This window comes from Xenopus laevis, chromosome 1S, assembly GCF_017654675.1.
Source record: "Xenopus laevis strain J_2021 chromosome 1S, Xenopus_laevis_v10.1, whole genome shotgun sequence".
NCBI classification, from domain to species: domain Eukaryota; kingdom Metazoa; phylum Chordata; class Amphibia; order Anura; family Pipidae; genus Xenopus; species Xenopus laevis.
The window spans coordinates 156,078,593-156,096,587 of record NC_054372.1 but is presented as its reverse complement, the minus strand read 5'-3'; the positions used below and the strand labels follow the sequence as shown (position 1 = coordinate 156,096,587).

The 17,995-nt window shown below is 37.9% G+C and overlaps 1 protein-coding gene across 1 annotated transcript in view; it reads left to right on the top strand.

Moving 5' to 3' along the window:
* megf10.S (multiple EGF like domains 10 S homeolog) overlaps positions 1 to 17,995 on the top strand; it is a 93,098-nt gene that overhangs the window by 23,624 nt on the left and 51,479 nt on the right. The window contains exon 5 of the mRNA XM_041580417.1: positions 8,234 to 8,326. Within this exon, the coding sequence (XP_041436351.1) occupies positions 8,234 to 8,326 (93 nt within the window). The remainder of the gene's footprint in view (positions 1 to 8,233; positions 8,327 to 17,995) is intronic.

Sequence of the window (17,995 nt, the reverse complement as noted above, 5' to 3'; positions counted from 1 at the left end):
TTTGAAGCAACGTAGGGGGTTCTTCACAGTCAGGACAGTGAGGTTGTGGAATGCACTGCCGGGTGATGTTGTGATGGCTGATTCAGTTAATGCCTTTAAGAATGGCTTGGATGATTTTTTGGACAGACATAATATCAAAGGCTATTGTGATACTAAACTCTATAGTTAGTATAGATATGGGTATAAAGAATTTATGTGAAGGTATGGAGGGAGGTGTGTATGGATGCTGGGTTTCATTTAGAGGGGTTAAACTTGATGGACTTTGGTCTTGTAGTTACATACACAGTTCGATTGGGTTAAAAAAGACCAAAGTCCATTATGTTATTATCGGTCACAGAGATGATTTCAAGATTATTTTGTTTTGACTGCAAATCTTGTTTTATGTGGAGTAAAATAATTCAGTGATTTACTTTTCCTTATTGGGTGGGCAATGTCCTTGCTACCTTTGTGCTCCCAAATATTGAATGTATAAGTAGTGCTTTTACCACTTTAATGGCTAAATGTAAATTTGTTATTCTAGTGAGTCAGGCTCTTTTGGAGACTTAAGTAGGAAGAGCAGTTAGAACTGCTGTTAGTGTACATGCGCCTTCCTATTTTCTTCATTGTCAATTATTGGGTGGGCCTCACAGGTAAAGGGGGAGGTGTTAGTCTATAAGAGATTATACCAGGTTATAAAGAGACAGTTAGTTTCAATAATGTCTCTGGTATCCATTGTTGTGGCTGTCTTTGAAAAGGTCATTGATGACTGCATTTTTGGGCAAAACGCGAATTGTTGAGTATTTTTTCATATCATTCATGTTCCTGGGGTGTTTCAGTCATTTTGCCTTTCTTTGCATGGACAAACCATTGCTTTGATAAACAATAAAATACTATAAATTATATCAGTTAATTGTACCATTCTTCCTTTTCAGTTTCATAGAATGTCAATTAATCAACTTTCTATACTTTGAACTTCATTTTCCAAGCACAAGAAATTGCGTTAGTTAGTTTGTTATTTAGTGTCTATGCTTCTCTAGCGGTCTGATTATCCCCATTATGCAAAGTTGGTATGCCTGCCCATGCCAAAGTAAATATGGCCACAGTCCTGGTTTACTCAGTAGCCAATAATTTTACTTTGGGCCAGTCTGGGATTTCAGTGATGTGGTTTGGCATTGCTCATTTTCTGTTATCCTTAGTAACCACTTGTGGTTATTGTTATTCTTGGGTTTCTGTGCTGTTTACATACAGCACACTGGCCACATACTATTTTAAACTATGTCACTATATTGAACTTTAAGAGGGCTGAATAAAGATGGAGCACAGTTAAGATCCTCATCTGCATTACAACTCAAAGTATTTCCGCAATGAGCTGTGTCACACTTCACTATCAGTAATCACAAGAATTTCTACCTATATTAATGGTGCTCAAGTATAATAAAGCTTAAAGGGATACTGTCATGGGAAAAAAAACATTTTTTCAAAATGAATCAGTTAATAGTGCTGCTCCAGCAGAATTCTGCACTGAAATCCATTTCTCAAAAGAGCAAACAGATTTTTTTATATTCAATTTTGAAATCTGACATGGGGCTAGACATTTTGTCAATTTCCCAGCTGCCCCTGGTCATGTGACTTGTGCCTTCACTTTAGGAGAGAAATGCTTTCTGGCAGGCTGCTGTTTTTCCTTCTCAATGTAACTGAATGTGTCTCAGTGGGACATGGGTTTTTGCTATTGAGTGTTGTTCTTAGATCTACCAGGCAGCTGTTATCTTGTGTTAGGGAGCTGTTATCTGGTTACCTTCCCATTGTTCTTTTGTTTGGCTGCTGGGGGGGAAAAGGGAGGGGGTAATATCACTCTAACTTGCAGTACAGCAGTAAAGAGTGATTGAAGTTTATCAGAGCACAAGTCACATGACTTGGGGCAGCTGGGAAATTGACAAAATGTCTAGCCCCATGTCAGATTTCAAAATTGAATATAAAAAAATCTGTTTGCTCTTTTGAGAAATGGATTTCAGTGCAGAATTTTGCTGGAGCAGCACTATTAACTGATTCATTTTGAAAAAATTTTTTTTTCCCATGACAGTATCCCTTTAACAATAAGTTCACATCTGAAATAAACCCAGAGTCTGTAGTTATGCAAATACATTTTTAATCATAATGTCATTTAATTAATATAGATTTTATAGCTCCCATGAGAAGAACATTTTTAAATTGCAAAAGTTTTTGTTAACCAACGGAAAATAATTTCCCTTGGATGGTAACAGACACTGTGCCCCCTTAATTTTTCTTCCTCCATTTAAAACTGCAAAGGCTGCAAGTCCCAGAGGGACCAAAGAGTAAAGAGTGATTGGCAAGAGCAGATGTCTGGAGACTGTAATCTAGGGATGTCAGACATGTGGCCCTCCAGCTGTTTGGAACTACAATTGCCAGCACCTAACAGCTGGCTGAGAATCCTGGGGGCTGTCACTCACATCAACTGAAGGGCCATGTTTTTGAGATCTTGGCAACAATCTTTATAGAAGCTTCTGCAAAGCTACACATAAGAAATATTATAAAGCATAATATAAAGGTTATTGGCATCCTATCTGTAGGAAGATATTGCATGCACCTAATTGTTCAGTACAGTATTACTATATACTGTCTTTAAAATTATGCCCTGGGAGGGCATATCAAGAAGGGTATTTTTGCATACACATGTCTTCTGCTTGTGAGGATATTTACAGCAGCTCTATACATAGCATGTGTTGTCCAACATTCTCTAAGTGGAGTATTCTGCACTGGCTGCCACATCCTTTTCAATTGCATGGAATACATGCTTGAATGGCACACAGCAACAGCTGTGTCTGGTGCTTTTCTGCCACAAAATAAGGGTAGAAGGTACCCTATGTGCCAAGGCCCTTAAAGGAAAACACAAGTTTAAAGGGATCCTGTCATCGGAAAACATGTTTTTTTCAAAACGCATCAGTTAATAGTGATACTCTGAAACAGGGCTAGACATTTTGTCAATTTCCCAGCTGCCCCAGGTCATGTGACTTGTGCCTGCACTTTAGGAGAGAAATGCTTTCTGGCAGGTTGCTGTTCTTACTTCTCAATGTAACTGAAGGAGTCTCAGTGGGACATGGGATTTTACTATTGAGTGCTGTTCTTAGATCTACCAGGCAGTTGTTATCTTGTGTTAGGGAGCTGTTATCTGGTTACCTTCCCATTTCTCTGTTGTTAGGCTGCTGGGGGGGGGGAGGGAGGGGGTTGATATCACTCCAACTTGCAGTACAGTATCAGAGCACAAGTCACATGACTTGGGGCAGCTGGGAAATTGACAATATGTCTAGCCCCGAAACTGAATATAAAAAAATCTGTTTGCTCTTTTGAGAAATGGATTTCAGTGCAGAATTAACTGATTCATTTTGAAATTTTTTTTTTTCCCATGACAGTATCCCTTTAAGTAGACTTGCTTTTGCCTTGGAGTACTGGCTACTGTGCCCACCCAATGGATAACAGTGCACATTATTGGGCAAAAAAGTGTGCAAAATTGCACACACAATAAGAAATAATTTTCTGCTAGCACAGCAGTTTTATTGCTTTGCTGTTTATATATATATATATATATATATATATATATATATATATATATATATATATATATATATATATATATATATATATATATATATATATGTGTGTGTGTGTGTGTGAATATCTGGTTTGATAGTAATCTTGATGGTGACTTGGGGAGGACGAGGTGAAGATTTAAAATTGAGTACATTGTGCATCTGCTAATAACATGGGCTTCTCCAATGAACCTGCTTTCTAACATTGGCCTAAAGGCCCCAGAGACTGAGGGGCTGTAATAATCATTACTATTTCATGGCTGTTTGGTGATCAGTTCAGATGGATACTGTAAACTTGTTAATAGGGACTTACACTTTTAGTATGATGTTTGAAGCAAAGGAAAACTACAGGCAAAAGATGTAATGCTCTAACCCAGGGATCCCCAACCTTTTGAACCCATGAGCAACATTCAGAAGTAAAAGGAGTTGGGGAGCAACGCAAGCATGAAAAATGTTCTTGGGGTGCCAAATAAGGTCTGGAATTGCCCATTTGGTAGCCCTATGTGGATTGTCAGACTACATTGAGGCTCTGTTTGACAGTACACCTGGTTTTTATACAACCAAAACTTGCCTCCAAGCCTGGAATTCAAAAATAAACACCTGATTGAGGCCACTGGGAACAACATCCAAGGGGTTAGAGAGCAACATGTTGCTCACGAGCTACTGGTTGGGGATCACTGCTCTAACCGAACCATTTTAATAATTCTGACTTAGTATATATAGAGCAGCACTTTGTGGACATGATCAAAACCAAACTATTGGCCCGGAATTGCTTTCTGTCCACTTTAACAGGAATTGATGTAGGTCTGGTACTTGCTGCTGTGCCTCTGAACATTAATATAGGGTGGTGACTCTAGTGCATGTGAAGTAACTATGGGTGGGTCGAGGTGTTTTGAATGCTGTCACAATTACCAGAGATCATATTTATGTTATAACCCGTTAATATAGAATTTATCTACCCTGTTTGGTTTTGCCTGTCCTGAACCACCCCCTTCCCTCAACATATTCTCTAATATCACACAGTAACCTTAAAGGGGTATTCCACAAAAACATAACTTAAGCTTTTTGAAAAGTGAACATAATTTCAAGCAACTTTGCAATATACATTATTTAAAAAATATGCAGACTTTTCATGATTTTTTATGTTTTTTGACAGTTCCCTAAGCATAGCCCCTGCTCTCCTGCAGATCTCTCTGACTACTTTGCTGAGTTGACTGACTACTGTTACTTTGTATCAACAGCCATCTGTCCTCAGTCTACATCCTCCATACCCCACAATTCATTGCACACATGATTTCAATAAGAAACAGAACATCACAGTGCAATGCATGCTGCCTGTAAGCTGTGGAGTAGGTGTTGCAATTTGTAACATCAGTGTTTTAGTCCCTCCTTCCCTGCCAGGATTTCAAATGATGCAGAAAGAGAAGAACTGTTAAACAGCTGAATTTCAGCATACAAAATGGCATTTATTCATACTTTTTGAAGAAACTGGTAACTGTGATGGATATATTAGGGGTTTCTGTGTTGTGTGGGCCTCTTTATCACATTTTGGTTTGGAAGCCGGAGTTCTCCTTTAAATAAATTGGGCTATTGCATACTTTTCTTTTATTCTGATCAGTGTCACAGTGTATAGCATTACTGCCCCCAAAATTACAGATTTGAGTCTAACCAGGGCACTGCCTCCATTAATTTTGCATGTTCTTCCCATATCTACATGACTTTCCTCCTGTAGTTCAAAAACACAAAGTTAACTGACTTTTATTAAAATACCCTTGTGCGGCTTTGATAGGAAAACTTTACTGGGACAGACAATGTTATTTATATACCTGTATGTAATATGCTGGTGCCATATAAACAAAGGCTACAAACTGAATACATATAAACAACCCCTTTCGGATTGAGAGATGCCAACAGGCACCGGCACCTATTAGGTGCCAGTGCCTGTTGGCATCTCTCCATTCATTTTAGACTGGTCCAGTGTTCCTATCATCAGACATTATTGTGTTAGTAAATGACAGGTTCAGGATTAACCCATGAGTGGGAGATTAAACAAATGGCTCTCCATTTAATAAGTTTAGCACAATTTTCAGATCCAGTTTCAGCGTGAATTCTCAGTAAACATCTCTACAATTTGACTTTGGCATTGTGAATATTACTGTACAGGCAGCTGTTCAAACAAAATACTTCATGGCTTATTAGGTGGCTAAGGGGCCACTAGGGTTTAAAAAAAAAGTATTTCTACTGTAGGAAAGAATCTGTTATTAAGATTCACACTTGTGTCGAAAAGGAGGAGGAGTAAATCATTGTATCTACATTGCTCCTATGTCCCGCTACTGTATCTTACATAATAAGACTATTTTCATGTTATTTTTGCTCCTATAAAGTGAAAACAAGTAGAATCCTCTGTCTAAAAGATTTTATTTTTATAAAGACAATGCAGTGTTACATCCAAAATACTATTAGATAGCTATCATAAAACCATTCTTTATTAATAAATGTGCTAAAGGTTTGACTTAATGTGCAGAATATTGAATGTCTTACTGACTGAGGAATTAAAAATCATCACATGCTTTGATATCAGATACCATTTACAGTATAATCAGATATGATGTACTGTCTAAGAGTCCTACATAATCCTGACTGATTGCTGCTGTAAGCTTATTATGGACTTCCTCTATGTGTATAATGCTGCTCATGCTCTATAAATGCTTCTCTTTGTAGTGGTTTATGGTTCCAGATCTTGGCACTTCCAAGTCTGAAAATCTGCTTGGTGTTAGCGCCTGCTGAGTAATCAGTGTTTAGGGTGGGGGTGAAAAATCCTTATGGAAATCCTTCACAGTGGCATCGAGTTGGCGGCATGGATTGGTTTTTGGGGATTGTCCAAGATTATAAAAAAATCTTTTCTGTTTGCTTGTTTGTTATATAATTTAGAAATCTAATAAACCTATGGTAAGTTATATAACCTAACGGTGCTAACATATTGAGACGTTTCCTAGAAAAACAAGTGAGGAAAGACCTTCGAACATAAATGGCCTTTGGGTTTTATTTATATTTAATGGCGCTATACCGTAGAGCTGTAAAATAGTTTTAGATTTAGTTACTATAATAAATTCTACAGGGTATAACAGAAGTGGCCACCGAAGTCTGGACAATGCTCATTGATTACAACATATGTTGGTGATACTATATAATTTAGTGTCAGACCAGGGTGACAAGGACCCAACTGGGAACTATAGACCCAGGACCAACTAACCACTGTCCTCTTCTGTCTCTTAGGGGCAGATGTACTAATGCTCCTAAATTTACACAATATTTCTGTTTCTGATTACCTTGGCCAGGTCGGGCAGGCTCACCAAAGGTTTGACCTTCTAGGGTGAGGGCCTCCAATCTTTTAACCCATGTACAACATTCAGATCTAAAAAGAGTTGGGGAGCAGCACTTGCATGAAAAATGTTCCTGGCAAATGCAAGATAAGGCTGTTTGGCCATTTTGTAGCTCCTATGTGGACTGGCAGTCTACATGAGGCTCTATTTGACAGCACACCTGTTTTTTATGCAACTAAAATTGCCACCAAACAAGTAAAAAATAAACACCTGCTTTAAGGCCGCTGGGAGCAAAATCTAATGAGTTGGTGAGCAATATGTTGCTCATAAGTCACTGGTTGGGGATCACTGGTATGGGGACATTAACATTAAATGTTGTGCCTTGACAATGGTGGTTTGTTTTAATGTGAAGCAATTAATTAAGAGATGTATTTGCAATCATCAGGCAGACCATTATAACTCTTACAACCTGCAGTTTTCAGCAGGGTGTAAGCACAACTCAACATAATTGTCATACTAAGAACCAGGTGCTGGCACACTTTATGGTTTGAATACAAGTTATGTTGCCTCATTGAGTGAATAGATAGCCAATATCTATTGCTGATTGCCGATCCACACAGCTCTTGCTAACCAATGATATTTTAAGTTTTGCTGTACTCCCAGCAGCTAGCTGAACCAAGCCAATCACTCATTTTGTTGCTGTGGGTTAATGCCCATGTGCAAATGTGCCCTCTTGTAGTAAATGAGATGACTAGAGTAAGTAGTAAGAGTAAGTAGTATTTAGGAAGAAATACTGACCCAGAGTGCAGGCTTCTGTATCAATATGCATTTGTTTGGTCTGAAACTGGTTCTTCATGCTCTTTTCAAAACCCGCTCTTTATACTGTATCCCCTTTTTGGCCTCTGCAGTAACAGAAAAACTGAACAACTGGAAATTTATGAGAAAAACAGTGTGACAATTAGTTTGTGTAAACTTGGCTATGTCACACCTCCTCGGTACACATGAAAATATCCCACCACATAAATAAATATTTTGTAGCTTTGAACTTGAACTTCTTTCTTGGTAAAATCTTGTGTCTGAGTTATGACCCAGCAGCTGCTGCCTCTTACTGTATCTCATGCATAACACACTAATGAGAAATAATCCAGCTATTGCATATACTCATTAGTATTATAAATGGAAACTTGTTGAACCAATATATAAACACTTTGTTTGTAAACACAGGCAAGCTGTTATAGGGTCTTGTGGAAGTGCGGCTAAGCCAATAGGACAGCTGTGCCCTGTGCAGTTTTATTTACTCCTGTTTCTGATCTCTTTCTCTGACAGCTCACTGTGCTGATAAATGTGTCCATGGAAGATGCATTGCTCCCAACACCTGTCAGTGTGAGCCAGGGTGGGGAGGACCCAACTGCTCCAGTGGTAAGTCTCCAGCTGTTCTTGCCTGGCTCCAAATGTTTTTTTTTTGTCCCCTTTGTCTGGGAATAAGTAGAACACTGTGTTTGGACTTTGGCACTTAGACTACAGCAAAGAAATGTGTTCTGTAACTGCTAGAGAAATCTATGGTGTGGAACAAAATGGAGAACTGTTTCCAATGCCCAATATATTGTGTCTCCAATGAAACAGACATAGAACTAAAAGGAAGGGGCCACAAGGGGTGACTGCCTTGTGCCCTGCAGATAGGTACCTTGCATGACAGTCTTAACCGTTTTGTGCCAAGAAAAAGGCACTTACTCATAGGCTGTGAAATAGAAAATCTACAAGCTATTGCTTGTCGAGTCAAACTTTTGAGATAACCATAAAAAGCCGAAAAAACTGCCAATTCATATCAGAGCTCAGAGTTTCAAAGGCAATTTGGTGTCTGTAAGATCTGGAATTTGTTATTGCTCGCCTAAGGCTTCATTAGCAACATTTTACATAGCGTTTACATAGCAATAGCTACTGTCTAAGAGGGAAATTAGCCCTACTGGACGCAGCAAACATGTGGTTACTATCATTATGTATAGTGATATCCATGAGCAGTAAATTAATATACAATAAATAAATATTCAAAGGCAATTTTGATGCAGAGGGATAATGGGAATCTGTCAGCCAGGTACAATAGGTACAATTGGATACAAAGGTACCCAATTAGGTAAAAACCTAAAATTTTACATTTAACTTTGGACTGACCAAACTGCCAGCCACAACTTTATACAACCGGAGAGGGCATTTGATTTTATATTCTCATTTACTATTAAAGTACCAATTTCAGGCTACAGACACACCAGGAGATTCTCATTTTCAGTATGCACTGGCCCCCTTTGAAGACTTTTTTTGTGCAGGGGACAGGCACCTTGTTGTTGTATCTATGTTTATTAGCACTGTTTTAAATGTATAGCAAGCAACTTCTCTAGGTTCAACATTTAATCAGGTCCTGGTGATATCACTACTGACATTCTGGCAGTTTCTGTAGAGTATATTGTGACTGGTGCATATCATGAGCTTGTCTGATAATATTGCAACAGGAAGGTCAACTTGTGTGAAATTTCTAAAACTGGTAAGCATTTTGAGTTTTTTTTTTTGTAAAATTCTATATAAGCTGTTACAAAAACCACTACAAAATTCATATTGTTTAAATACATTAAATAAATTAATAAAGATTTATTGACCAAACACAATGGGGCAATCAGTGTAATTGTGGAGATGTGCTAAAATCATCCCCTGAAGCTCATCCATTAGACACTATCAGCATCATATATACTATTTTCAAAGGGCTGAAAAGAAGATGTATTGACTTTTCTTTGTTGTCCATGCTGTTAGGGGGCAGTCGCTTGCAGAAATCTTCTATGGATAAAGCTCTGATGTATAAACATATATAGTATTCTTTGTGTTAATGCTTCCATGCAAAAAAAAATATAGAAGATGAAAAAGCATAGATAAAAGCTACAACTAACATATCCAAATGCCTACTAGGCAGTCACTAGCATGCATTTCTTAATAGACTGGGCATAGCATATTAAGAGTCATCTTTTAATATATATCATGGCTTTACAAAGACTATACATCATTCCCTGCCTCAGTGGAGCTTACAATCAGAGTCACATGCATAAAGGTACTATAATGAGGAGTCCTTTGTCATGGGATTGTGGGAGGAAACACTTGCAGACACTGGCAGTGCTAAACACCATGTTACTTATATAAAATGAGTATATCTTGTGTATAAACTATTTTTTGGCTTTCCTGCTTAGAAAGAGCATTTTTTGCTGCTCATGTGACCTGTGTGCCTTATTTTCTCTATGGCAAAGGCAAAACAAACAACAGCAGCAAAAACAAACACAACCCTGTCTTGGTATAACAATATGCCACATAGACGAATGAAAATGCACTTTTCCCCCAGCAGCTACTTTCTATTCTGTTCAAATTGCAACAGCCCAACATAGTACAGGTATCAAGAATGCTCGGGACCTGGGGTTTTCCAGATAACTTTCTGTAATTTGGATCTTCATACTTTGTCTACTAAAAAATCATGTAAACAGTAAATAAACCCAATAGGCTGGTTTTACTTCCAGTACGGATTCATTTTATCTTAGTTTGGATCCAATTCAATGTACTGTTTTATTACTACGAAAAAAAGGAAATCAGTTTTAAAAATTTGGATTATTTGGATAAAATGGAGACTATAAGGGGCAGGTTTACTAAACGGTGAAGTGACTAAAGCTGGCGATGATTCGCCAGCGTTACTGCTTTTAGGCACTTCGCCAATTTACTAACAGCGAATGGACATTACTCTGCTATGCCATGGGTGATAATGGAGAGATTCCTGATACTTACAACAATGTGGGTTTCAGATAAAAAAAAAAGTAGCTGAGGCAAAAGAAAAGAAACTACAGATTTTTTATTTTTATAAATAAATTACATATATACTGTATATATAATCTCAGCAACTAACATGAGAAGCAAATACATACTGTTCTAGCTTCTGTAATAAATATGAGATGAGCACCAATCCAAGAATAAACAAATTGGTTGAGCTATTGACATCTGTTAATTTTTGTTGTTCGGCCTTCGGCTATAGAAGGGAACAGACTGCCCTAAGAATTAATAGTGCCCTCTGGAAATATTTTATTGAGTTTTTAAACTAATCTGCTTCTTATAATTAGACCACACCTGGAATTCTGTGACTTCTGCCAAAAACTGGTCCAGGAAATGAGCCTACCCACTAAGCTTTTTCTGGGATAAATAGAAGTGCCAGGTTGTTCCCTGTAGCAACATTACACAGCAACGGGAATGGACAAGCAAGCCAGGACAATAAACTCTGCCCTTGATCCTAATATTTATCTGTACAGATATATTGCTGTGGAACAGGGCTTATACATTCTTGGTAATGATAATTTAATATCATGTATAAATATTTTTAAAAACTAGTACACTGAAAGCTCAGCTCTACACTTAATAGTAGGCACATCTCAAATTACTATTAGTCTTAGCTGCATTCAAAGGCATGCTGTCATGGGAAAACGTGTTTTTTTTCCAAAATGCATCAGTTAATAGTGGTGCTCCAGCAGACTTTTCAATAGATGTTTTAATATTTAATTTTGAAATCTGACATGGGGCTAGACATCTTGGGGTATATTTATCAAAGAGTGAAGTTAGAGATCACCACAGAGATTGGAGGAAATTCATACTAGCAGACTGTGGAGATCTTTAAAGTGGACCTGTCACACAGACACACAAAGCTGTATAATAAAAGTCCTTTTCAAATTCAACATGAAATAAAATTTCTATTTTTTATTAAAGCATTCATAGCTGTTGTAAGCTCATTTAAAAATCTCAGCTGTCAATCAAATATTGTCTGCCCCTTCTCTATGCCTAGGCATAAAGGCCGGGCAGACAATTACTTTCACTTTTCATTCAGCACTTCCTAGATGTCACTGCTCTCCACACAATGCCCCGTTCTCTTCACCGTTTAATTGTGTAGCCAGGGCATGGAGATGGACATCAGGTCCCCTATTCTGGTGCATTAACAAGATTCTGAGATGATGCAAGGCTTGTCTTAATAACAGTGTCCACAAAATGGTTCCTGCCTGCTTGTTATAATTGTGAATTCCCAGACTGAAGGAAACAAGATTCAAAGCATTTATATAAAGTTATTTAAAGTTAATTTTGCTTGGCTAATGTGATAAAATAGGATTTTGGGTGACGGGTCCCCTTTAACTTCACTCTTTGATAAATATACCCCATTGTCAGTTTCCCAGGTGCCCCCAGTCATGTGACTTGTGCTCTGATAAACTCTGTACTGCTACACTGCAAGTTGGAGTGATATCACCCCAATTCCTCCCTCCCTCCCCACCAGCAGCCCATCAGCAGAACAATGGGAAGGTAACAGATAACAGCTCCCTAGTAAATATAAGAACAGCACTTAATAGTAAAAATTCATGTCCCACTTTGACTCCTTAAGTTACATTGAGTAGGAGAAACAATAGCCTACCAGAAAGCAGTTCCATAGTGCAGCACTGGCTCTTTCTGAAAGCACATGCCCCGGCAAAATAACCTGACATGGCTGCCTAGACACCAATATTGCACAAAAAAAATACACAGTTCAATCCCAGTTCAATCCCAATAAAAAACTTAGCATAAAGAACTATTATTCATCCACTGTTTGATAAATATGAGAAGCCACTTTCATCCCTGTATTGGTTTAATCTTTGGGACAATGAGAATGTAATATTTAAAAAAAAAGCAAATAATTGTGTGTTCATAGGCATTTTGCCCTTGCTTGGTGTGAGCTAAGAAGCAAGTCACTGAAAGAAAATAAAGAACATTGTTCCCTATGTAGCAGAACATACATAACATAAAAAACTGCAAACACAGCATATGCCAGCTCATTCTATTTTTTCGCTGCATTAAGAGACGAGGGGGCAGATTTACTAAAGAGCGAAGTGGCTAACGCTAGTGACTTTTCGCCAGCGTTGCCACCTGCATGGGATATCTCCAATTCACTCTAACTGGCGCAGTAGCCAATTTGCTAGCAAACTGGACCATCACTAGCGTTCATCTGCACTCTATAGCCAGGCGACTTTTCGCTTTGGCGAACGGACATTACTCTGCAAATTCATTAAAATGCGGATTTTACTGAACGTTACCTCTTTTGCCAGAGTTGCCTTCGCCACCTCAGACCAGGCGAATGCTACAAAGCAGCTAGATCTTCCTCAATCATCTGGCACATGTGTAATATAAACCAGTAATTTAAATCAATGCTTGCACAGCTAAAGTAATTCTAGCGAAAAGTTGCCAGCATTCGACACCCCGGGACGAAACTTTGCATTTTAGTGAATTAGCGTATTCATATGTATTTCTGCCTGGCAAAGTGGTGCGATGGGTGCGAAGCTGACGCTGGGGAAAATTCGCCTGTTAGTGAATCTGCCCCTCTGTATGTCACTGTATAAGGTTTCATGGGGTACAGTCCTGTTTTTCTAAAGTATTCAGTCTATACATAGAGCAAATACAAAGCATTTATGAAACAGTTTTGTATTTAAAATCTGTCTAATAAAGCCAGTGCTACGATAGTATTGTAACTGTTCCCTAGTAATTCCAATCTTTAGTTATTTTCTAGCAAATATATAATGCCCACCAGGTAGGCAATAGCTTCCAATATTTGATTCCTTAGCACTAGTAAAATGTGTGTGTTTGAATCAGAAAATAAATTGCCTCAGGAAATGGGTGATTATTGGCATTAAAAGAATTTGGAGCGTACGCTAAAGGAAAAGAACTCAAGATCTTCAAAGAATAAAAAAGCTACATGTATCTATTGTATGTGCTCTTCATGGCTCAGAAAGCTTTAACAAAACAACAGAATAGCCTAGTTTCTTGAATACAGGCTTTTTCTACTAAGCAGGACATTGTGCCTGAGTGAACAGTTGCCATAGGGTCAGGAAAGCAGAAGGACGAGTAAATGAATCTCAGAGAGACAAAGGACTCAAAATGAAGGAACTGCATTGCAACCAGGAGATACTTTAATGCCATGTACATGCTTTCCTCATCTGAGTAAGGGCACATATCATACAGTTAAAAACATATGCCTTAGTGAGTATGTTATCCTTCATTTTAATCTAGAGTGTTGGGAAATTGTAACTAAGCTGTCTTTAATAATGTAGCCACATGGAGTTAGGCCACTCGGGATGTGCATTACCCAGCCCAGCTCTGGTTACACCATAACTTACAGCCTAAGGACAACTTGTAGCTTCTGCTGTGCGTGTGTTTTGGTACCTGCAATGTGGGGACATCTCCTACTTCTGAGAAGTCAGTTTTTGCATGTATTCAGTTTCATTATCTGCGTGTAATCTGCCATAAAAAAATATAAAATGTCCTGAATCTGCAACTTCCGTTAGTGGACAAGGATGGACTATGATGTTAGGGGTCGCGAGGGAAAAGTAAGTCTCCAAATAGATAAAGTAGCGAACCATAATGTGGCTTTTAGCTTCTGAAATAAGGTTAAAAGTGATAAAGGGGCAATGTAATTTAAAGTGCAACCTTGAACTTACTGAACAGACCGTCTGTTCCCAAATCAGATTAAATCTCATCCCATCTGACAGTATGTAACCCAAATAAAGGTTTGAATTCAGTTTGGAAGCAGCTGTTGTTATTGCAACCTTTTTCAACTTTCCTCATGAAAAAAACGTTTGTCCCTTTAAAAGTCACTATGCAATGTGACTATATAGAAAAGAGACATTTTGTTGTTTTAAAAAAGTAGCTGATTGAATTCTTCCAACTCTTCTTTCATAATAGTATACAGGTAGATAAATGTATTGGATGGGATCCGTTGTCCAGAAACCCGTTATCCAGAAGCCTCTGAATTATGGGATGTCAGTCTCCCATTGATTCCATTTTAGTCAAATAATTCAGATTTTTAAAATTGATTTTCTTTTTCTCTGTAGTAATAAAACAGTACTTGTACTTCATGTCAACTAAGATATAATTAATCCTTATTAGAGGCAAAACATTCCTATTGGGTTATTTTCAGTAGACGTAGGGGGTTATTTATTGGAGTCCGAAAGCCAAAATAACTCAAAAAATTCAAGTTTTTTTTTACTATAAAATTCAAATATTTAGTGGGAAAAAAACTCTGAAAATCCGGCATCTCAGACCTACCGAGGTTTTATATAAGTCAATGGGAGAGGTCCCTATACCATTTGGAAGTTTCTGTGGTCTGCGCTGGAATTAGCCTGAAAATCCAAATTATTTTGGATTTTTCGGGCAAAAATCCGAAAAATTTGGGCTTTTCGGGAAAAAGCCTGAAAAAGATCACACAATTCAGACTTTCATTTGATTTTTTTGTGTTTATCCCCGATCTGATTAAATTGTCCTTTTTTAATAATAATTAAGGTCCAATCATGGATTCTAGTTTGGTTGGACATTTTTTTATTATAATACTCAGAAGAACTTGGATTTGGATAAATAAGGCTCTTAATGTATAGTGAGTGAAATTATGGAAAGATCCCTTATCCAGAAATACCCAGGTTCCAAGAATTCTGGACAGGTCCCATACCTGTGTAGTAATCCTCATTGGTGATACAATAAAGGGGAGATAAAAGTGGAGAGATAAAATGTCAAGTCTAATGGTAAATACCGTTTGGAATATTCATACTCACCAGTTATGCCCACTTTCTTTCTTTTGGGGTGTGCTACTTCTATGTCATAGGTCCAGATACCCCATGTAGCTGAACTCATATAAAGAAAGGACTATATAGGGCTAAATTCACTAAGGAATATATATAGGCTGTAGTTCTCTTGTCAGCATCAGGTCCTTGGTAGGATTACAGCCAGAGCACTGCAAGGACTTTGCTCCCATACACCAAAACACACAAGCAATTTAACTGGATCCTAATGAAATTGGGTGAATGTATATTCCCCTTGGGGGATTGACTGTAAAATATATAATCTCGGTAAAACAGTGAGGAATATGTTGGTGCTATACAAATAAGGAAATAATAATAATTGATGGCAGAGGCAAAAGCCAGTAATGCTTGTTTACGTATGTACCTGCGCTAAAGTGGACTCAAACTGTGCATGTAGTGATGCCATTTATTAAAGATACTTCTGCCCATAATCCTTACATTTCCTCATAGCTCTGTGTGTGTGTGTGTATGTAATGCATGCAAGGATACACAGTGCTTTACAATCGTAGAGAAAACAGGGAGGGCAAAAATTAGTATAAATACAATAACAAGTATATATACAGCACTACGTAAAAAGAGACATTAGGAAGGGGGTCCCTGTATGACAAGTAAAACAAGCAGTGTTTGTTTTTGCTTGAGGAAACAAAAGGGTGTTGGTGATATCCCCATCTAATCATTAGTCACTGAGAAGCAATCCATAGGGCATTTTTTCCATGAAAGGCACAATGCTCGTTCTTGCCAGAACCCTCAATAACGTTGAGGTTTATTTCTAAATATCTGGCATACTTGGAATTGTGGTTCATTTCTGCAACTGTAACTGTCAGAAGTTTATTGAGCTAAATGTGGCTATGTCTCACCGAGAAAGAAAAGGACCTAGAGGTTTAGGAAGTATAAAGGTTTAATGCCAGTAAAAACCACACCCACGCTGGCAGTGCCCCATCTAAATTGCACAGCCATGAGGGAATCATCTCCTGCCCACGGCCGGGTGGTTTTGATAATTTATTTGGAACAGCTGAAGCAGCTATCCTGTCTGGCGGTCAGTTTCCATTCCTCACTCTAGGCTGGTCAGAAAGATATTTCCTGCGTCTTCCAGTCTGTCACTAGGGTTTTGCTCTAAGACAAATGCTTACTGCAGGAGACTGTAAAATAAATTAATAAGAAGTTGTAAAGCACTGATTTACCCAAGCCTCAGAGGATTGTGTAACTGCCGCAGGATTCCGACGGCACACAAGTACAATCCCTAGACTGGGCTTCCTGTGCTGCACAAAGCTCAATTCTATGAAGATTATATTAACTCCTCTGTCTAGTGAGTCAATGCCATAATGATCCCCTTTGCCAGAACGAATACTTCTTTTTGGGTGTCTACCAAATACTTGTTGCAAGGATAGCTCCTAAACATTTGATCTGAAATTTATGAATTATAATTCACCATCATTTACCTGGTAGTGCTTCTATCATCCGAGCCAATTATATCCAATAAAAAAATAGTTCATATTGTAGGGTAAAAAATAGAAAAATATTAACCATAACCACTAAATAGCACATGGTTTTGACCAAATAATTTAAAACTCCATTATATCTCCTGGGTTGAATGTGGATAAGCAGTAAGATCATGTGAGAAGCAGCAATAAGGCCACTTTGCTAGGGATAATTGTCCCCTGAACACAGGGATTATGTTAAGAAGTCTTAGAAAGACCACCCAAGCGTCACTAAAATCAGAATACTTCAAAAAGCCCAACATGTGCGTGTGATAATCACAGTTAATTCGAAGACAACAACTTACTTCAAATTTAGGATATCTTCTAAACTAAATGGAAAATGAAATACATTCAACTTAAATGCTTCCTTATTATTTAAAAAAAAATCTATGGACCAGATTCAATCCAGTGAGAAAAAGTTATCTCATGGTTTATCCCTTGAAAAGTCAAGGATGAGATTCAATTCAATGAGAAAAAACTTTTCTTTAAATTCAGTTCCAGTTTTTTCCCATAGACTTCAACAGACTTTTCACGTGATAAACCTTGAGATACGTTTTTCGGAATTAAATTGCATCTCAAATTGAGTCACGTTCATGACTTTTCATGTGATAAACCCTTTTATCACTGAACTGAATCTGGCCCAATGTTTGAAGTGGTTTTGCCTTACCCTTTGGTCCAGATTTAATTCAGTGAGAAAAATCATGGGGAGATTCAATTTGAGATGCAATTCAATTCAGAAAAACTTATCTCACTTTTTCTCCTCAAATCGAATCTCGTACATTTTAGTTTGATAAACCGTGAGATAACTTTTTGTGATTTTTTTTTTTTGCCCTTTATGTGCAACCTACTGTAGAAACTACAGCACTAGCATAAAAGTACTGTTGATTCAAAGTTTCTGCCTTATCTTTGATCTGTTGAAAATTGATGACCAGGGGCCCACTCTCAGTACTAATAGT